The 22481-nt window shown below is 43.3% G+C and overlaps 2 protein-coding genes across 5 annotated transcripts in view; both read right to left on the bottom strand.

The window, feature by feature from the left end:
- Positions 1–2677: 2677 nt before the first annotated feature.
- Positions 2678–22481, bottom strand: part of CKAP5 (cytoskeleton associated protein 5) — a 113518-nt gene continuing 93714 nt past the window's right edge. For all 4 annotated transcript variants that reach the window (XM_019412339.2, XM_019412342.2, XM_019412341.2 and 1 more), the window contains 9 exons: positions 10164–10343; positions 9496–9683; positions 8669–8744; positions 7768–7956; positions 7542–7679; positions 6963–7046; positions 6708–6867; positions 3494–3645; positions 2678–3390 (listed from right to left, as the gene is read on the bottom strand). In XM_019412339.2, the coding sequence (XP_019267884.1) occupies positions 3145–3390; positions 3494–3645; positions 6708–6867; positions 6963–7046; positions 7542–7679; positions 7768–7956; positions 8669–8744; positions 9496–9683; positions 10164–10343 (1413 nt within the window). In that variant the 3' untranslated portion in view covers positions 2678–3144. The remainder of the gene's footprint in view (positions 3391–3493; positions 3646–6707; positions 6868–6962; positions 7047–7541; positions 7680–7767; positions 7957–8668; positions 8745–9495; positions 9684–10163; positions 10344–22481) is intronic.
- Positions 18208–19260, bottom strand: LOC109245109 (10 kDa heat shock protein, mitochondrial-like). Its single transcript, XM_053899766.1, has one exon. The coding sequence runs from the start codon at positions 19208–19210 to the stop codon at positions 18962–18964; it is 249 nt and encodes an 82-aa protein (XP_053755741.1). The 5' UTR covers positions 19211–19260; the 3' UTR covers positions 18208–18961.

Genomic DNA, 22481 nt, shown 5'->3' with positions numbered 1-22481 from the left:
CCTCAGCGCTCCCAGTGCCATTCGTGGGCAGCTCTGGAAGAGCCAGTCCGACTGGATGAACAGGACTTAGCGGGTCCCCCAGTCACAGAAGGGGGGGGGGCAGGTGATGGGGAGGTGGTGGCCTGAGAGTAGGAGCACTGAAAATGTTCCGGACTTGGGGCCTTCGTGGGTTAGCTCATTTCATGCTCGTAAGAGGTAGGTGAGGAAATCAACTAGGAGAAGCGTCTTGTCCAAGGTCACACAGTTAAGAAGGGCCAGAGTTGGACTTGGAGCACAGAAGATACTGAAACCTGTGCTTTCAGTCGCTCTGCTGTCTGTAAAGCGCTTGTCCCGGGACCAGAGAAGAGGCGGGAGGAAGACCGGAGCGATGAGGGATGAGTAGGTACACCTTTCTCTTTACCTGCCGCTTTCCTCGGAAGTCCCTATGTGCTTCTGCACGTCATTAAAATGACATCAGATTAATGCCCCCAACAGGCTCAGTTATTTGAAGTGCCTTCATCTGAGAGTCTCGTGGGATATGGTGGTTCGGAGTGTGGGCCCCAGCGTCAGACTGTCTGGGTTCAGTCTTCTGGGATAGGAAAGGGAGAACCACGGACAAGGCACTTGACTTCCGTGAGCCTGTTTCCTTACATGGAAGATGTGCGCAATGACATTACTTGCCTCAGTAAGGTTTTGAGGAGTAATTTAGGTAACGTGTATGGTGTACTTAGCCAAGTGCCTAGTACCTGGTAAGCTGTGCATAAATCACGGCCGCCTGTATGCTCACTCCTGCCTGGTGTGATCAGAGTTGCTCTGCCACTCCCCTCCTCTGGCCCCTGCAAATAGCACGTTGGTGGGGTTGTTGCTTCCTGGGATTTCTACTCACATCATCGTTATCAGACCCGAGCAATTTGTTTCTCTACGAGATGGGACCTAGAGGGTGTATAAGTAGATTCAGAAAGGGTTTGGACGAATGTCCGAGTCCTAAGAGTCACAGCATGTTCTCGAAGGTTGCTCCTGGCAGAGGTCGTTGGTCTGGGATGGAGCACGGCGGACGCACCACTGCCCTTCTGCGCGGCTCCACCGAGTTTCCGGCTGCACCATGGCCCGTTGCCACTCCCGTTCGGTGCATCTGTGGCTGGGGAGTGAGGCACCACAGCCTGCAACAGGCACAACACCGAGTGTCAGCTGGCGTGAGATGCCGATCACTTGATAATTCTCTGGGGGTCTGTGCTGTGAAGTCTCATCCCTGAGCTCGTTGGGGGAAGAACATGGATGCCACCATGATCACCATTTGTGACCTAGAACCTTCAACTAAGATCTATAAACCTCATGGTTTAGAGTGGGAAGGGACTGAAGGTAAGTACTTTTGCCCCCTTCCCTCCTCTTTATTTTCCCTTCCCGTTTTTCAATACTTTCAGGAACAGAGAATTGGGACCGAGTTCCTTTGCCCTTGTTTGGTTCTGGTTGACCAGAAAGCAGGGGGAAAACTGGGAAGTCAGTGAGTTTGCAGGACCTTGACGGCCCAGAGCTTTTTTAAAATTTATTTTTTAACGTTTATTCATTTTTGAGAGACCGAGACAGAGCGTGAGTGGGGGAGGGGCAGAGAGAGAGGGAGACAGAATCCCAGGCCGGCTCCAGGCTCTGAGCTGTCAGCACCGAGCCTGACGCTGGGCTTGAACTCACGAGCCATGAGATCGTGACCTGAGCCGAAGTCGGACGCTTAACCGACTGAGCCACCCAGGTGCCCCCAGCCCAGAGCTTTTAACCAGATTGGGGAAATGGATTAGGAATTTGAGTATCCCAACTCTGCTTTTGAAACAAGGGTACACATTCTCAAGATCGCTTCCCTTCAACACAGCTGTCAGCATACAAATTGCTGACCCAAGCACAGCCACTCTTTCCAAAAACATTGTCCTAGCACAGCAGCAAACTAACTCCTCGGTCTTCCTTCCAGGGAGCGCCTACTCCCACGTTCCCACTGCGGGGGGCAGAGGCGAGTGTGATTCCAGGCAGCACGGGGGCCACCTGAGAACCACACTAGAAGCAACTTTCCGCCAGCCTTTCATTTCTTGAGCGCCAGCTGAGTGAAAGGTAGTCTAGAAAAAAGTTCCTTGACCCCATTGGCTGCCCAAGAAGTCGCCCGTGTGAATCCAGAGCCTCTTAGTGCTAAAGGGTTTTTCTGACTGTGGAGGGAGGCCCTGGGGAATTTATCCCAGAGGAGACTCCTCCGTTCCCTTTCTGGTCCTCAGACTGAGCATGAAGCAGCTGTGGGTTTAGACTCAGACGCCAGAAACCAGGCAGGAAACTCCTGAACGTCCCCCCACCTCCTTGAGTCAGATGCTCCCCAATCCAGTCCCCGTGTGAGAGGCACCGCGGCCCGGCCAGAACGGGGCCCATCTCGCGTGCAAAGTGGCAGGAAGCCGGAGAGCTCCTTGGGACCACAGTGCTGGTGGGAGGGAAGTCATGACCTGGACCTCAAAATGGGGAAGAAAGGGACTCCTCTGCTCTCCCGGGGGCTGCAGGTGGAAAGCAGGAAAGGTGCTCTGCTGCTCCTCCCAAGGGAGCAGAAGCCCAAGCCTGTGCACCCGGCCCCGGCGCTGCTCCGTGAGGGGGCCTCCCTAACCATTCTGTGGCTGCCGGCCGGGCCCAAGAACCGTGACAGAGCTGCCCAGATACGGAGCATCTTGGGAGACGGTTCTAGTTAATGCAAACTTTATTTATAAAAGACTCTTAAATTAGTTGTATCATGCCATGCATTCATACAGAATACAGTGACCCTTCAGGGCTACAGGGAGAAGAGCTCACAAACTCAAAGGAAAAACTATTAAAGTTTCTAATAGTTAAAAGCTAGGAAAGATCAGGACGACTTTACAAATGAGCAGTTAAAAATAAAAGACAAAGGCTATGGAGACTAGTCGGAGCTGAGAGGAGGGCAGCTGTTTACAAGTCTGTACACTAAACTACTACACGGACAGTCTTCTAGAGGCAGGGCGCTGGCGGAGAAGCAGAGTATGTACAACGACTCGCGCCGCGGCGGCTCCTCCCGGACCCGCGGTGTGTACAGCCGGCCAGTCTGTGTGCTAGGCCTGCCGAGGCCCTTCGACTAGGAGGACTCCGAGTTTAGTGAACTGAAGCTGCGGGGTGCTGGGGGCTGGGGCGGCTTCACTTGCGACTGCTCTTTATTCTCTCCAGTCTCTTTTTCAAGTCGTCAATGTTAGCCGTGGAGGACGAGGACGTGGTCGTGGTTCCCGAAGAGTGAGTCTGGTGAGAATCCAGGTCCAAGTGCTGGTGCTGCTCCCGGGACTCCCGGAGCTGAGAGAGTTTGCTGTGCAGCATGTCTGTGGAAGAGGCAACCGTGGGAACTGCTGGTTTGGAGAGCAGAGAGGTCAACGGAGGTCGGTCATCTTGCTGTGGAGACAAGGGGAGACATTGGTAAAGCGGGTCGGTGCGCAGCTCTGGAACGGCAGCGGCCACTCCGTCCCCGAGCCACACGGAAGGAAAGGAGCGGTACCTTTGTATTGTCCAGACCACACCGCTGTCGGAGGATTTTGAGTCTTTCCAGGTAGACCGACGGTCCCACCTCCTCTCCGTTTGTGTTACCAATGGAGGACACTGTGCTTGTGGGAGCAGACATACACGTGACCTCCGTCTGAGGGGAGATGCCTAGAGAGGAAGCGTGGAAAGGACACTCGAATGTACCCACGTCCCACTTCTAGACTGGCCTGGTTGATCTGCCACCACAGGGAACGATTTGGGACCTAGATACCGCCATTATAAAGACTGAAAAATCCAGAAGAGTCCATCTGGAGTTGGCGATAAAGGGTGCTCTGAAATACACAAGATAAGCCGAGCGAGAGCTTCAGGAGTCAACAGAGAAGAGCAGACTGTCAGTTGGGCCGGCCATCTACATCTGGGATACGCGGGGGTTGGATCTTGTGACCCTACGTTGACCTGGGCCATCCAAAAGGCCCGCGCCACTGCTGGGGCCACGGGAAGTGTCCAGCCGAGGAACCTAAGGCCTTTAAATGTCGGCAACGATTAGACGAGGTCTGGACGAGGTGACACACAGGAGGAAGTGCTTATTCAAACTGGGGGAGAGAGCAGGAGCTGAAGGCTACAGTGTATTCAAGGGGAGGAGGCGGAAACGGAGGTGTCCTACAAACACCCAAAGAAGGGACAGGAACGGGAGCATCTGTCACCCCAGCGTGGAGAGCAATATTCTGGCAGGAGAGGGGGAGAAACCAAAAAAATCTGTCACAGTTCTTAAATTTCCGAGAAGGAACAATAACAAAATGCAGGCATTTAAAACACCCAAAGATAATGCATTACAAGATGCATTATCTAAACCAAAAAGATAAGGTCCTGGGACGACAAACTTCCTTACGGTAAACCGAAGAGTCGCACACAAGATTCCTCTAGGAAAATAGGAATCCCTAATGTAAACGTGAGGAGAATGCTCTGACGGAGAGTGAACGAAGAAGGACGTGAGAGGGAGCGGTGAGGGACGTGTGAATGCTTTCCACACAAAACCGCTCAGGCATCAGAGGGGACACGCACGTGTGTTGCAGATGTGCTGTTCAGGCCCAAAGTATCAAATGTTGGATGTCACCAGAAAGGACTCTGGGAGTGAGAAAAGGGGGCTCTGCCTCGATCAAGAAAACTATGGTATGTCCGCTTACCACTTCCAACACCCCACATAACACAGTATCTACTAGGTTAATTGTTCGGCGTCTGTCTCTACCCTTGTGGCTTATTAATTTATTATCTATTATTTATTTGTTGGTTTACGTACTTGAGACAGAGAAGTGGGGCTCATTCGAGGCTCGTGTTTATACCCAAAACAGGGCTCGAGCTCACCAACTGTGAGATCAAGACCTGAGCCAAGTCAGATGCTTAACGACTGAGCCACCCGGGCACCCTACTCCGGTGGATGTGAAATTCTAGCAGAGGCTTCTCTCTGTTTGCTGCCTGGCACACACAACAGTACTTGGTGAGTGATAGGAATGAAAGCTTCTCTGAATGTTAAGCTGAAACATTACTTCCCCACAGTGGAAAAGCCAAGTATCTGCAAATTACTGCTCACAGGATCTAGAGACAAAGGAAGACCTTGAAGGTGTCAGTTATAGAAAGAGCTGTCAAGGGCCGTATTAAACCAAAAGAGAGATCTCTGTCACCATGCAGAGTAGAGCTCTCACATTTGTCCTGCATCTAGTTCTCTGTGAGTTCCGTGAAACTCCTCCTCTAACATTCCCAAATTTGTTTGCCTGAAAAACCGTGTTCCTTTGTGGTTTTCACAGTTGATCTTAGCCAAAAGGCTGAGAAGCCATCCTTTGTGGTTTTCAGATTCCAGTCATGTTCTCTCTCACCATGTGTGTTGCTGGGCTGAAGCTTTAGTTATATTCTCTGAAATTATTTTTCTCTTCTTCTCAACACCTTAAATTATGCCTCTCCAAGACCTTAAGAGTGTTTTTTCTTGAAGTGTAATGAGCAGAATGTCTACATATGGACATACCGTGGTTTGCTTGATCAAGGGGTGGGGAGTAGATGACATTTTAAGGAAGGTCTCACTGAGACAGTGGTGTCCGGACAAGGATCTGATGGAACAAAGAGAGCCAGTCACAAGACCATCTTGTGGGAGAGCAATCTACATGTAAGAAACGGTTGGTGCAGAGGTCTAAGCAGGTACATAAATGCCTGATGTGTTCTGGAACAGCAAGGAGGCTGGTGGGGGCTGGAGTATTCGGAATGGGAGTCGGAGTGAGTAGAAGACGCGGCTGTAGTGGTGGCCTTATGCGTAGGACCTCGTAGATCTCTAGAAGGCCTTTTGCTGAGAAAGGGAGAGCCTTTGGGAAACATTTGAGAAGTACTGTTTTGGTGCTATGCGTGGAAATGGGAAGGCGACAGTGGAGGCAAGGGGTCAGCATGAAGAACAGTGCCATAAACCAGGTGAGAGATGACGACTCTCACACCAGGGCAGTGGCCGTGAAGGTCATGAGAAGAGTGCGTGGAGTCTGTACATGGTTTGCAGGCAGAGCCAAAAGGATTTCCCGACAGAGAGGAAGACAAGACTCAAAGGCTCTGGGTCTAAGCAAACTAGAAGGACAAAGTTGCCATCACCTGAGATGGACAAGGAAGGAAACAGCAGGTCTCCTCCTGGCTTGGAGGAATATCTGGAGCTTAGCAGTGACATGTGGAGTTTACAATGCCTACCAGAGACCCAAGTGGAGGCATCATGCAGGATGTATCTGTTGGGATTAGGAAGAAGGTCTGAGCTGGACCCAAAACAACACTGGGCCTCTCTGGCACGTAAATGGTATCTCAAGTGATGAGACTACACGGATTAGTTACGGGAATGAGAGTAAGAAGAGATGGTTACCGACTGAAGCCTGGGGAGCGCCAACATGAAGAGTTCAAGGAGAGGAAGAATCGGAGACCAAGAAGGAAGAGGCCAGGAAGGCTGCGTAGGAGGAGACCAAAGAGAGCATGGACAACTAGAAGCCCAGGGAAGAAATGGTTTCAAGGGCAGGGAACACTGTCCTTGTCAAACACTGATGATGGGTCAAGTCAGGTGACCGAGGTGACCACTGTCTGTAGCCATGTGAACATCGCTGGTGACCATTAAATATTGAGGAACACAGGCATTAATTTAAATGTGTCAAAGCCTCCAGTTCCTGAGCTGGGAGATATTTTGAACTCATCCCTGAAGCTACTAGAGGAAACCATACCTGTTGATGAGGGAATACGGCCTTTGCCTTCTCTCTCCATCTCAATCACCCGAAGGCCTCTTTCAACATAGCTCTGGAAGAACTGGGAGGAATTTTTCAGAAATGGTTCAATGTCGGCATCTGAATATTTCTTCTTATATTCATATAACTCTGCTAGGCCCTGGTTAATAAGAAAAAGGAAGAGGAGGGAGAAATTAGTCAGTGGTCCTTCTCTATAAAGCAGAAGCCCATTTGGCTAGACCCTTTCCCTTTTACCTCTTTGGTGTTCTCTTTAGAGCCAATCTTCTTAAAAATCTCAGCCAAGAAATCATTCACTTTGGCCTTTGATGATTTTTCATCCTGAAATTGAAAGGCACAAAGGACCGGCTAGACCCGAGTTATTAATTAGGAACCCCCCATGGTTGGATAAGAACTAAAGATATCTCAAAATCCAGACCTTACTGGTGTGTTCCTGTGGCTAACAGAAGCACCAATGTCTACACTGGAAAACACTAACATTCTGAGTTACTGAATGCCTCCAGCTGCAGCTTTTCAACTAAACTTGAGGAGGAAGGACCTTGGCCCATTCCTCCCTAATTAAGTAGAGCTCACAGTGGATTTCTCTGGCAACCAAAGCTTTAAGCACAAGTACAGAAACCTTTCTTAGGGACCAAGAGGCACATGGTTAGAACTAGTTCATATTTGAAAACTTAAAGGTGGAAAATGGTCATGACACCTCAGCAGGAGAGTGGCCCCATCCCTGAGCCTTAACCTTAGACCCTCAGAAAGATGGGCTCCAGCGTTTACATCTGTGACAGGATCACCACCCTTAGTCTTTCGAGTCAGGACACTTACTATTCGAGACGCTCCCTTTTCGGTTTCCTTATCAGACTTGCTCCCGGTCTGGTCCATGCTGTGCTTCATCATCCGGCAGAGGTGGGCCTCCAGCTCAGATTCGTTCTTGTTGTCAATCATTGTTAGGTGGTCTAGGATCTGTGGGAGACACACGCACAGTGAAATGGCAGCAATGCCGTGATGTTCTCTCAAGCTCCCTCAGGGACCAGCTGCTGTTCTCACATACCTTGGGCCCTTTTAATTTGCATAAAGTGTGCAGCAGCGTCTTTAGAGTCCTTATGGGAAATTCACTTTTGCATTGCTTCAGTTTCTCTTTGGGGAAGACCTTCATGAAAATATGTATGTCCAGAAGAATTCTGTCCAGATTAATGCTGTTGATGGTATCAGGCAAGAGTCGAACCATTCTCCAGAGACACTATTGGAAAAAGAAACAAAGTTAGGAGGAGTGGCTGAAGAATGAGGATCACTCCTGGTACCATTCACCTGTCCCAAGCTCTGTGGTCACTTCCAAAAGATGGTCAGGGATATAAGTGTGGAACACCACCATGCCTTTTGAGTTCAGCTGCTAAAACATGAACAATTTCACTCATTTCAAGCACATCAGGGCAAGAGTGTGACCAGCCGTCCATGTAATCATCCCCACACCTCCTTCACACTCCCTGGAAACGGGGGCCTTGAATGGTGAGAAGGTATGGAGAATCGGGTGCGGAACCCAACAGTACAGCAGTTCATACAGCTTAACCAAACCTGACCCAAGGACACAGACTCAATTACAGTGTAATAACAATGTTATAATGTTGCAGATACGTTCACTTAGGGTTTTCCGTTCAAGAGGCTAAAATATTACAGGACAGGGCTATACTTACTATTTCCCAAAAAGGTATAACATTTGTCTCATGAAACTAATTGCCTTTTGCTTCTAGGATAATCCGTCTTTCCCTTTTCATTGTTTGAGGCCAAAAACTGTTCAGGCCTGAGCCTGGGGTATAAACTCGAGACCAAGTATATTTTTTTCAGGTGTTCCTTGGTTGATTTGAGTCTATGTCTTACTTTCAACTCCCCTCTCTGCACACTTTAACAAGTATTGCATCTTGGAAAGAAAAGAGACCAAATTATTTCAACTTTACCTTCATAACAAGCTCTGAGAATTTGGGAGAACTGGCTGTTGCTAGTAGGCTGTCTTGGAGCAAAACAAGTAGGGCACTAGGAAAAAAAAAATCCCAACATGGTAACATTAATAAGTTTCAAACGTGCATTCCAATTAAAACCAATAGTTGAAAGGCCAAGTGTAAATATTCTGTATCCATCTAACAAATTGAGAGCCTATGGATCAGGATTGTCTCTGATTACTTGACATTCAGCTATAAAGAAAATAAACATCAATCATTTAAGCTTTCTCAGTTACTACTTGGTAAATGGTAAAGCTTGTCACTATTTTTCATTGTTACTGGTAGCCGAGACAGAAATGTACTTGAAATGTACATGAAAGGAGAGGTAATCAACAAACATGATAGTTCTATTCTAGAAAATTCTTTATAATTTTTTTTAAAGTTTATTTATTTTGAGAGACAGTGCAAGTTGGGGAGGAACAGAGACAGGGCGACAGAGAATCCCAAGCAGTCTCTGCACCGTCAGCTTGGAGCCCATTGTGGGGCTCAAACTCATGAAACCATGAGATCATGACCTGAGCAGAAACCATGAGTCAGATGCTTAACTGACTGAGCCACCCAGGCATCCCTATTCTAGAAAAGTCTTGATGCTGGCTGGCTTACTAAGTTGTTACTAGTTTTAGCTGCTGTCTCGGGTCAGAACACTAGGTTCATGAGGGAGAGAAGAGTAATAAACAAACTTATTAGGCAAACCTAAAGTTATAATTGGTCTTAGTGACTTTGGTTTCCATGGGTAGAAAAAAGAGAGGCTGTTTCAGGCTCAAATGGTGAGAGCATGGATATACCTCAGGATGTTGGTCTGGTCTGACTTCTCCAGAACCTTCACCACCAAGAGGTTCACAGAGCGGATCACCTGTTGTCCTTCCTCTAGATCTTCAATCCTAGAGTCCAGCATTAAGGTGATGAGGCCATGCATCAGGTCTTTCAGGACTCCAGTGGAGGCCTCCCGGGCAAGGCTTTCTATCTGAAACAGCTATCCAATCATACTTGTGTTAGGTATGAAAGCCAATATATAAAACAAAGAAGATAAATGTGGATGGCACATTCTAGTAAACAGTTACACTGTATTAAAAAAAAATGCAGAGTATTAGGGGGAAAAAAACCATCAGACTTCCTCAAATCTCCAGAAATAGCCAAAACTAGTTGGAGTGCTTCTTCCTTCCTGTTGTGAAAGTACTTTCTGTGTGAGTAGTTATCTGTGACAATGCAACCAGGGGTCCTACCATGCCTAATGAAGACACTGGCAGGAAGCAGAAATCTAGGTAGTATGTAAGCATTCTATTTTGTGTTCTAACAATAAGGCACCCAACATCTAATGAAAGTAGTCCGCAGTCTGCAAGTAAAACTCTGTAAGTGATGTAGGATTCAACGGAACATCTACACAGATTCAGGTTCTAGAACCCAGGTAGGATGAGACTGAAAAGAAGCTCATGTTCTGTAGAGGTGGCCTTACCGAAATCATGTTGCCAATGATACAGCTATAAAGCTTGATGATCTCATCTTTCTCCAATTTCTCATCTGCCATATGTGTGTTGTAGATGAGTCTTAGCTGCATGAACGTGGCTATCAGAAACTGATCAATATGTCCAGACATAGCTTCAGCTTTGTCTTCCTGTCTCAGGACCTCATCGATCTGGTAACAAAAACCCCAAGATATGTTAACTAAAATTAAAAACAAAAACAACAAAACAACCCCCAAGATACAGTCTCCAAGCTTCATACTTAGAAGTAGCAGGAAAATGTTATGTCTATAATATTTATCAGCAAAGTACTTATAATAATATCTAACCTAGAAAAAAAATCCAGTCACTTTACACATAAATAACTAGTCCTTAGGGATTCAAACACTCAGCAGATACTAACTGAGCAAGATACTGTTAGGTAAATTAGTCACAGATCCTATTGTAAAAGGTTCACTATCTAGAAGATTAGGGAATATAATCCCTATGTTTAAATGTCTCATCTATTAAAGTGAATACCCATCATCTCATTTGACCATTCAACAGCTCTGGAGAATCAGTAAGGTAAGTTAGTAAGATCTCCATTTACTACATGAGAAAAGCAAGGCTCAGAAAGATCAGACTACTTAGTCCAAACTCAAAACTCAAGTTTTCCCACATCCTGATTCTGGTGTTCTTTTTGGTTTGGTACATTGGTTGTCACTAACAGTAAAATGCACTACTGTGGGTAAAACACGTATTTCCCATTCACTACTGTAAAAATACCTTATTTTTATGATTACGTAAATACCACCCAGAGACAAATATGTCAATCTTCAATGACCACCCCCTCCCCCATCTTTTTTAAGAGAGCATAAGAATGGGGGGGGGGGGAGGGAGGGAGGGAGGGAGGGAGGGAGAGAGAGAGAGGCATACACACACTGTGAGAGAATCTCAAACAGGCTCCACACTTGGCACAGAGCCCAACTCAGGGCTCTGTCCCAAGACCCTGGAATCATGAGCTGAAATCAAGAGTCGGACACTCAACCGACTGACACGCCCAGGCACCCCTAATGACCCTACTTTCCGGCAGGGTTGTCCTATTGTGCAACCCCAGGGAGCACCATTTGGACAGACTGCAGTGGGAGTGGTGCCTGCTGGTGTTGTGGAAGCCAGGAGTCCTACTTTCATTTGCATCTTTATGCGTGTCATACCTCATTGGCACATACAATTTTATATAACTGGGGCTGTTTAACAACGTTGTGTCAACAAAGACACCATAAAAAATACTTTTTTTCCCCCAGGGGGAAGCTTACCCTTTTTCTAATGTAATTAACATTAACAACCTGGTCCACATCCTTTCACATTCACAGAGTCATATACAACCACATGTGCATGCACAAATGGGGTCAAGGTTTAGGTTGTTTATTTTAAAGAGGATTATAGTTCATACACTTCTCTGCATCTAGCTTTTCTAGCACAACAGAAAATTATGAAATTCCCCAAAGGCCATAGGAATAGCTCTATTTTTAAAGACTGCATTAACAGTCCACATATGCATGTGCCAAAGTTTACTCAATTGTTCCCTTACTAACTTTCAATGTGTTTCCGGTTTGGTTATTTTGTTTACTATAAATAAGGTTTCAATAAACATCTTTGTACATGTATCCTAATATACTTGTGTTTTTATTTCTAAAAGAATGATACATTTCAAATGATGGCATAATACATATTACTGTGTGGTTTTCTTTAAAAAGGCACATTGGGGCGCCTGGGTGGCATGCAACGTCCATCCGACTCTTGGTTTCAGCTCAGGTCATGATCCCAGGGTCATGGGATCAAGCTGAGTTGGGCTCTGTGCTGAGAGTGGAGCTTGCTTGGGATTCTCATTTTCTCTCTCTCTCTCCTTCTGCCCCTCTCCCCTGTTCACACGCAAACTCATCCTTTCTCTCTCTCAAATTAAAAATAAAGGCACTAACATTGCATTTGCATTTCTACATTTAATGCACAAGTACTGTTTTTCCACAAGCTCTACTGGCTGTATGTTATTACGCTTTTTAATTTTTGCCACTCTGATGGCAAAACATGCTATCTTATTGTTACTTCAGGCTCCATGCCCAGTGTGGAGCCCAAAGGAGGGCTTGAACTGATGACCCTGAGATTAAGATCTGAGCTGAGATCAACAGTCAGACGCTTAACAAACTGAGCCACCCAGGGGTCCCTTATTGTTACTTTAATTTGCATTTTGTAGCTAAGGAGGGCCTGGACCTCTTTTCACATACTTACTGGCCGTTTGGATATCTTGTGTGATTTGCCTATTCACATCCTTCAGTCATTTTTCTATTGGGTTCTCCTTTTCTCAAGAGTTAATAAAAGCTCTATTTAGTGTAGCTATTAATCCTTTATTGGTCATCTGGGCTGCAAATATATTCCACAATATGTACGCAATATACTACTTGTTTACTGATAGTATATGGTAGATTTCTGCAGATTAAAATCTTAAAATTTTATATGTTCGAATGTGTCTTTTCTTATTCTTAGGTTTCCTTCCTTGTTTTTTAATGTTTTCCCCAAATCCCCTGGTTCTTTTAAATATTTAGGGGGGGGGGTGATGAATTGTTTAAAATTTTCACAGGGTTACTTTTTTTTTTTTTTATCTCTTCCACATCTATGGTTGGTTCCTTCCTCATTCCTGATACATATTTTTGTTCTCTAGTCAGTCTATTAAGGAATTTGTTTTGTTTTACAAGAAACAAATTAAGAGTTGTTATTTTAAAAATCCATCTTAGGGGCGCTTGGCTGGCTCAGTCAGATGAGCGTGTGATTGTTGGGTCTTGGGGTTGTGAGTTCGAGTCCCATGTTGGGTATAGACATTATGAATAAACAAACTTTGAAAAAATAAACATCCATCTCATGAACTATAGCTTTATTATCTCCTTTCAAATATTTTTTATTTTTTATTTTTCTAACTTCTGGTAAGTACTAAGTTACTTCATTTTAGCTTTTTTCTAATAGCAAATGCATTTCAGGCAATATATTTTTCATTTTTTTTCTTTTTACTTTTTGTGTGTGTGGATATCCAATTGTCCCCGTATAATTTATTGAAAAGACTTTCCTTTCCTTACTGTTGAGCACTTCAGTGACACATTATTTATAAATTTATTGCGCCTATATGCATGTATTTATTTGTGGGTTTTTTAATTCTGTTCCATTGAGTCTAGTTCATTATTTTTATGTCAATATCACATTGTCTTAATTACTATAGCTATATTATACTTAAAAATTTTTTTTTTAATTTACATCCAAGTTAGTTAGCATATAATGCAACAATGATTTTAGGAGTAGATTCTTTAATGCCCCTTACCTGTTTAGCCCATCCACCCTCCCACAACCTCTCCAATAACCCTTTGTTTGTTCTCCATATTTAAGAGTCTCTTATGTTTTGTCCCCCTCGCTGTTTTTATATTTGCTTCCCTTCCCTTGTGTTCATCTGTTCTGTATCTTAAATTCCTCATATGAGTGAAAGTCATATCTGTCTTTCTCTAATTTCACTTAGCATAACACCCTCCAGTTCCATCCACGTGGTTGCAAATGACAAGATTTCATTCTTTTTGATTGCTGAGTAATACTCCATTGTATATATATATACCACATCTTTATCCATTCATCCATAGATGGACATGTGGGCCTTTTCCATACTTTGGCTATTGTTGACAGTGCTGCTATGAACTTTGGGGTGCATGTGCCCCTTTGAAACAGCATACCTGTATCCCTTGGATAAATACCTAGTAGTGCAATTGTTGGGTTGTAGGGTAGTTCTATTTTTAATTTTCTGAGGAACCTCCATACTGTTTTCCAGAGTGGCTGCACCAGTTTGCATTCCCACCAGTGGTGCAACAGAGATCCTCTTTCTCCGCATCCTTGCCAACATCTGTCCTTGCCTGAGTTGTTAATGTTAGCCATTCTGACAGGTGTGAGGTGGTATCTCATTATGGTTCTGATTTGTATTTTCCTGATGATGAGTGATGTTGAGCATTCTTTCATGTGTTGGTTGGCTATCTGGATGTCTTCTTTGGAGAAATGTCTATTCATGTTTTTTGCCCATTTCTTCACTGGATTATTTGTTTTTTGGGTGTTGAGTTAGATAAGTTCTTTATAGATTTTGGATACTAACCCTTTATCTGATAGGTTGTTTGCAAATATCTTCTCTCATTCTTGTCGGTTGCATTTTAGTTTTGCTGATTGTTTCCTTTGGTGTGCAGACGATTTTTATTTTGAGGAGATCCCAATAGTTCATTTTTGCTTTTGTTTCCCTTGCCTCTGGAGATGTGTTGAGTAAGAAGTTATTGAGGCCAAGATCAAAGAGGTTTTTGCCTGCTTTCTCCTCGAGGACTTTGATGGCTTCCTGTCTTACATTTAGGTCTTTCATCCATTTTGAGTTTCTTTTTGTGTATGATGTAAGAAAGTGGTCCAGGTTCATTTTTCTGCATGTCGCTGTCCAGTCTTCCCAGTACCACTTGCTGAAGAGACCATCTTTATTCCATTGGATATTCTTTCCTGCTTTGTCAAAGATTAGTTGGACATACGTTTGTGGGTCCATTTCTGGGTTCTCTATTCTGTTCCATTGATCTGAGTGTCTGTTTTTGTGCCAGCAATATATTTTTCTGAGTTCAGTAGTTTCACTACAGGTTTAGAGGGAAATGCTTTCCTACTATTCACTATTAAGAGTTTTTTGGTTTTTTAATCAAAGGGTTAGTCAGGAGGGTGTTTCATACTTTTTCCAAGTGGCCATTATTTTTTGTGATATTATTTATTAAAAAGTCTGTTGGGTTACCAATGAAGAATTTGGTGAGTATATCTTTTACTACAACAGTTGTTAAGATATAAAAAAATATAGATATTTTCAGAGACTGTAAAATTCTATGTACACATATATTAAGTCCGGTTTACTGTTTACTATTTTATTAAGGTTTAACAACGTTAATATAATACAATATACAAATCCTAACAGTACATCTTAATGAAATTCTATGCATATGCATCTGTATATCTGCCATGAGAACAAGCTATAGGACATTGGTCGCACCCAAAGCCCTCTTCCTGCCCCTCCAAGCTGGTAAGCTGGTATCCTGCCTTTCACCAGGGGTTACTACTATTCTATCTGGCTTTTCCTTTTTTTAAAAAAAAACATTCTGACCTCTAACTGGTTAAGAATTGTTTCATTCCCATGTCCTTATCTTTCATCTACTACATCTGTCCCAATTCTCTCAACCTATAACTTGTCTTTTTATTTATTTATTTTTTTTAAAGTAGGCTCTACACCCAACATGGGGCTTGAACTCACAACCCTGAGATCAAGAGTCGTGTGCTCTACTGACTGAGCCAGCCAGGTGCCCTGCTTGGTTTTTCATTTTGTTATAAACAGAGTATCTTGTGATAAACAGATGTTTTCAGAAATGTTAAAGTAGTAAAAGATTTCTATTTTTTCCTTTATGTTTTTTTGTGTCTAGTTTAAAAAGAAATCCTTACATAATGTGAAGTAAAAAATGTTCTCCTATTAAGTTTTCCTTCTCACATCTAGGTCTTTAATCCATCTGAAATATACTTTGGCGTAGGAAATAGCAATCTAATTATACTGCTGTTCCCGTGGAAGATAACCAGTCCTAGCACCATTTACTGATTAATCCAGCTTTTACCAAGGGATTTTTAATGTCTTTTCTGTTCCTTTTTTTTGGGGTGGGGGAGGAGAGAAGTAGGGGGAGAGAGGGAGGGAGGGGGGGGAGAGAGAGAGAGAGAGAGAGAGAGAGAGAGGGAGAGGGAGAGGGAGAGGGAGAGGGAGGGAGAGAGAGAGAGAGAGAGAGAGAGAGAATGAGCACAACCAGGGGATGGGCAGATGGAGAGAGGGACAGAGGATCTGAAGCAGGCTCACCACTGAAAGCAGAAAGCCTGATGTGGGTCCTGAACCCACGAACCGTGAGATCATGGCCTGAGCTGAAATCGGAGGTTTAACCAACTGAGCAACCTAGGTGCCCCCAATACTGCACAATCTTAATTACAGTGGCTCTGTAGTTACTGTTGATGTATAGTGATAAAGGACCTCTGCACTGTGTTATAATTTTAAAAAACTTTCTTGGGGTGCCTGGGTGGCTCAGTCAGTTGAGCATCCAAGTCTTGATTTCAGCTCAGATCATGATCCCAGAGTTGTGGGATGAACCCTGCAATGAATTCCACATTTAGTGTGGAGCCTGTTTACGATTCTCTCTCTCTCTCTCTGCCCCTCTCCCCTGGTTATGTGCATGTGCTCTCTCAAAAAAATTTAAAAAAGATACGTAGATTTAAAATTTTTTTAAATTAAAAAACTGTCTTAAAAAACTGACTGCTGGGGTGCCTGGGTGGCTCAGTCAGTTAAGCAACTGACTCGGGCTTGGTCATGATCTCGTTCGTGGTTTGTAGGTTTGAGCCCTGCGTGGGTTTCTGTGCTGACAGCTCAGGGCCTGGAGCCTGCTTCAGATTCTGTGTCTCCCTATCTGACTCTCCCCCACTCACGCTCTCTCTCTCAAAAATAAATAAAACTTCAAAAAAAAATAAATTTCAGCATCAATTTCGTAACTGTAGAACTGTTGAGATTTTGATTAGAATGGCTTTCACTGTATAGGTAAATTTGAGGCAAATTGGCATCTTGATAACCCCAAACCTTGTGAACATATTATATTTCCATTTATTTGGAAATTCTCTAATGTCATTCAATTTCCTCTATAAAGGTTTTACATATAAAATGCTTGATTTATTCCTATGTAAATGTTTTTGTTACTGACGGTTTTCTTTTTTTTTAATATTCTCATAAATCTTTATTTATTTATATTTTAAAATGTTTTTATTTCTCTGAGACAGAGAGAGACAGAGAGACACAGAGAGAGAGAGAGAGAGAGAGAGAGAGAGAGAGAGAGAGAACACAAGAGGGGGAGGGGCAGAGAGCGAGCGGGAGACACAGAATCCGAGGTTGAGCTGTCAGCACGGAACCTGACATAGGGCTTGGACTGAGGAACCGCAAGACTGTGACCTGAGCCAAAGTCAGACACGTAACCAACTGAGCCACCCAGGCACCCCTGTTAATTTTCTTATAATAAAAATATATAAAATTTACCATTTTAACTATCTCTTAAAAATAATGTTATTAAGTTTATTTATTTATTTATTTAGAGAGAGCATGAGCAGGGGAGGAGCAGAGAGAGAGAGAGAATCCCAAGCAGGCTGTGCACTATAGCCTGACTCAAGGCTCAAATACATGAACTATGAGATCATGATCTGAGCCAAAATCACAAACCGGATGCTTAACTGAGCCACCAAGGTGCCCATTTTAACCATTTAAGCATATAATCCAATGGCATTAAGTACCTTCACAATGTTATATAACCATCACCACTATCTATTTCTAGAACTTTGCTATCATTCTAATCGGACTCCATACCCATTAAATAATAACTCCAAATTCTGCCGCCCTTCCCTAGCCCTGGTAACCTCTATTCTACTTTCTCTGTGTGTTTGCCTATCCTAGGTACCTCATATACGTGTAATCACACAATATTTGTCCCTTTGTGTCTGACTTATTGTATTTAGCATAAGATTTCCAAGGTTCATCCATGTTATAGCATACATCAGAATTTCATTCATCTTTATGGCTGAAAAATATTCCATGGTATGTATATACCACATTTTGTTGATCCATTCACATGCTGATGGACTCTTAAGTTGTTTTCCACCTTTTGTCTGCTGTGAAGAATGCTGCTATAATAAACACTGGTGCACAACTATCTGTGTGGGTCCCTGCTTTCAGGTAGTGGGAATATTGGATCTTATTGTAATTCTTGTTTAACTTTTTGAAGAACCACCAGACTGTGTTTTCCATAAATGGTTGTACCATTTTATGTCCTTACCAGTAATGCACACAGGTTCCAGTTTCTCCACATCCTTGCCAATACTATTGACCATTTTTTTAAAAAAAATTTTTAATGTTTTTATTCAAGAGCGAGTGAGCGAGAGCAGGGGAAGGGCAGAGACAGAGAGAGAGAGAGAGAGAGAGAGATCCAAAGCAGGCTCCAGGCTCTGAGCTGTCAGCACAGAGTCGGAGGAAGGGCCCAAACTAGTGAACTGCAAGATCATGACTTGAGTCGAAGTCAGTTGCTTAACCAACTGAGCCACCCAGGTGCCCTATTTCCCATTTTTAGAAAAAAAAGAAAATCCTACTGGGGTATGAAGTGGTATCTCAGTGTGGTTTTGATCTGCATTTCCTTAATGTCTAAAAGATGCCAAACATCTTTTCACATGCTTACTGGCCATTTGTGTATCTTCTTTGGAGAAATGTTGATTAAGTCCTTTGCCCATTTTTGAATTTTCTTTCTGTTTGTGTGGTTGAATTGTGGGAATTCTTTATGTGTTCTGGATATTAATCTCTTTTCAGATATATAATTTGCAAATATTTTCTCTCATTCTGTGGGGTGTCTTTTTACTCTCTTGATAGTGATCTTTGTTTGATGCATAAAACTTTTAAATTTTGATAAAGTTCAATTTTATTATTTTTTCTTCTGTTGCCATTGCTTTTGGTGTCATATCCAAAAAATCACTGCCAAGTCTAATATCATGAAGATTTCCCCCTATGTTTTATTTGTTTTGTTTGGGATACCATTAGGTTATTATAAAAGAGAGACATAGAAATTATTTACTTGATGGAAGATTTCACTTCACTAGAATGGGCAGCTTCACATGATGCCATTTCAATAATGATTTATTTTAGTCTACATACTTCCTGAGAATATCACCAGAAATAATCCTTGTCATCCAGAACTACTTTGGTGCCTCCATATTCTGGAAGAATTTTATCTCCAACTTGCACGCTAACTAGTTGAATCTCTCTCCTCTTTTCTCTAGAGCCCCATCCATACACTTTTCCTTGAGATTTTTCTGGAAGCAAAATGCCTCTTTTGGTTACAGTTTTGGCTATACTCCTTTCAACTAAAACTTGGTCAAAGAGGGGAAGAAACTTTCTAAACGCCTGTCCTGACATGACTGGCTGCTGCAGTTCGTACTTTGCTTTTGAGCTGCCACCACCACAAGGAGAACCCTCCCTCCACCTCCCGCCCTGCCCCCGCCATGTTTTCTTCTAAGAGTTTTAGAGCTTTAGCTATTACATGTATGTCTTTGGTCCATTTTGAGTTAATTTCTGTATATAGTATGAGTCCAACGTCATTCTTTTGCATGTGGATATCCATTTCTCCCAGCATCATTTGTTGAAAAGACTATCCTTTCCCCACTGAATGGTCTTGTCACTGCTGTCATTTAATTTGGTTTCAGGACTACTCAATTTTAAAATTCTAAAACTTTTTTTTTTTTTTGCTGGAGAGAATATATGTAATAAATAATCCTCATTAAGTACTCTTTCCACATACCCCCTCCCCCCTAACCCCATGGTCATCTAGTCCCCTCCAGCAGTTTCAAGTTTCCCTGTACTAGGAAATTCCCATTCTGGTTATTTTGTTTTATTCCTTTTCCCAATTACTGAGTCCCTTACGGTGTGGTTTGTTATCATTCTTTATCTAGTCAGGATTCACTCTTGGGTCTTTTTGGAAATCCTCAACTATGGCAATCTGAGCAGGGGAGACATAGCAGTTTCTGCCCTTCTAAGTCTGTGGTATGCCAGCTGGCAATCTATCAGTCATATGGCACAGCACCAAGAGTGGGCATTTCTGCTCTTCTGTCTCTGAAGGTACAAAAGCTAGAGACTTCCAGCCTCAGACAGTGAATTCAGGCTTTTGGTTCGGCAACTTATAGTTCCTTGGGGGGCCAGGGAGAACACCAGGTCCTCCTATTAATAACACTCATACGGACCACCACTGCCCTTTCTTTAGGGGATATGCTGATCTCCACAAAAAGAGTCTTCCCAGGAATTTTGGTGTCTCAATCTTTTTCCCTGGGCTCTGCACTACTGAACCTCAGGTTTTCCTGAAGGCCTGTATGTGGAAAAGTCTTGTACTTATACAACACAGAGCTTGACATTTATACATACTTCAGACACCACCTACCTGACCTAGCAGCTACTCTGCTCAGAAAAGGCAGATGGGTTTGGATTGAAAGGGATGGAGAAAGGCAAGAGGGATGCATGCATTCGAGTCATTGTTTTCCAAAATCCCCTCCAATACCAAAACCGTTAACAGGACACTCTTTGTAGAACAATAGCAAAAACCTTGTGCTAAGACTTCCAATTCCACCATTTCCAATCATCTGTCTTCATGGAGATGTCTAATGAGACAACACTCAAAATCAGAAGTTAGGACGGATGTTACTACCATCTAATCTTCAGGCTCCATTTTCTCCAACTGCCCCGATCACGTTCTTCATAGCTAAAGGCCAGTTCAGAATCATTCACTGTATTTAGTCATGTCTCTTAGTCTCTCTTCAGTGTAGACCAATCCTCAGTCTTTCCTTGACTTTCTTGACCTTGACATTTGTAAAATATCCCTTGGTTTGCATTTATTTGAGATTTCCTTATGATTAGATGACATTAGGAATGTGAACAAAGTGATGCTGAATTCTCACTGGATCCTATGAGGTGGCACATGATTTTATCTTCCAGGGTGGTGTGTGCTACGCTTCTGTACTGTCAAATTCTCAAAGTATTTTTTATTTTCTGGCTACTTCTTATGTGTTTGTCCTTTGTATTTTGTGGAGAGGTACTATGAAACTGCAAATATCCCATTTCTCTTCAAATTTTTTATTTCTATTATTTTTTGAATTTAATAAATTTCCTGAATTTTATTCAGTGTATTAGGTTATACCTCATTACCACCACTATTTACTTTGATGCTCAAACTGTCCCCTTCAAACATAAGGCATCTGTTCCCGTTGGCCCCTGGGTCCTTCTGACATGTCCCTATCATTCTTTGAGCCTATCCTTCCTGTCTGGTACAATACGATGTTCCAGTATTACCCTGTGCTTTTTCTAATTCAGCCCTAGAATCTGCTCCTTCTCCAAGGAGCTCTCATTCCCTTTTAGTGGAAAACTGTATTCAGAAGATAAGATTTGAGAGTGCTTACTGCTGTTGGGGTATTGCTGTTCTCAGGTCCTCTCAACTAGGACATGTATATATATATATATATATATATTATATACACATATAACACACATTTATACCACATATATACATACATATACACTGACACTGATATTAATTTCTACATCTCTATAATGAAAACCATGAGTTCACACTGACACATCTAATTCCAACACCACAGTTTATTCTATTTCGCTTTCCTTTCATATTTGTAGTGCTTTTCTGACTAAGAAATTTGGGTTCTATTTTCCTTATATTTCTTTGACCAACCTTTTTGCATATAACCAATCTCCCATCTCTGCCACCAGTTCTTCCCTATGCAGATGCCTACTCCAGCTCTGACTCCCAGTTCTGAGCCACCTGTGTACTGGCCTGCCCCCTCCAACACACGTGGATATCCTTACCCTGCCTCAGATCCCACTATCATGCCAGACTGACTGCCTGCGTGGACATCCTCTTCATCCCACGTAGGCTCTGACTCCTGACTCTACATCACCTCTCCCGTATGACACCATCCTCACAGTGCTTGGGCTCTGAGACCCTCGCTCTGGGCCACTGTGGCTCCCCACCCCCACCACCTTGCCACAAGGTAGATGCCTACCTTGCTCTACCAACTTATTGGCTTTAGGACTAGATCGTTAGGGAAGGGAAGCAGAAGAAGAGACTGATTTTTTACAAAATATATAGCTTCTTTGCTTAAAATTCTCTAATGGTTTCCCATCACATTTAAAATAAAATCCAAACTTACCCTGGGGCTTTTAAAGGTCTACATGATACAATTTCTGTCCACCTCTCAAATCTCATTCTGTACCATTCTCCCCCTTGCCCACTCTGCTCCAAGCACAGGGGCCTTGCATTAATTCCTTGAATATTCCAAACTCATTCCTCTCCTACAGCCTTTGTAATCTCTCTTCCCTCTGCCTGCATCCCTGACCACCAATCTAAGTAACTATTCAGCTCCTCTCTCTGATCACCCCATTGGAGTTATATTTACACAGTAGTTGCTATTATCTGATATTTTCTTGTTTACTTATTTCTCTCTGTCCACTAAAACCTAAGTAAATTCCATGAGATTTGGTTCCTACTTACTGCTGTTATTTCCAGCCTCTGGCGAATGAATGCAAGTGTAAAATAAAAAGCAAGGCTCTATGACAGCCATATTCTGGGAGGTCAGTGATGACAATGAGGGGTCCCTGTGCACGTTTTCATCAGAGCAGTGCTGAACGC

This window comes from Panthera pardus, unplaced genomic scaffold (genome assembly GCF_024362965.1).
Source record: "Panthera pardus isolate Hobbes unplaced genomic scaffold, ASM2436296v1 HiC_scaffold_12, whole genome shotgun sequence".
Lineage (NCBI taxonomy): Eukaryota > Metazoa > Chordata > Mammalia > Carnivora > Felidae > Panthera > Panthera pardus.
This window is presented reverse-complemented; position numbering and strand designations above follow the sequence as displayed.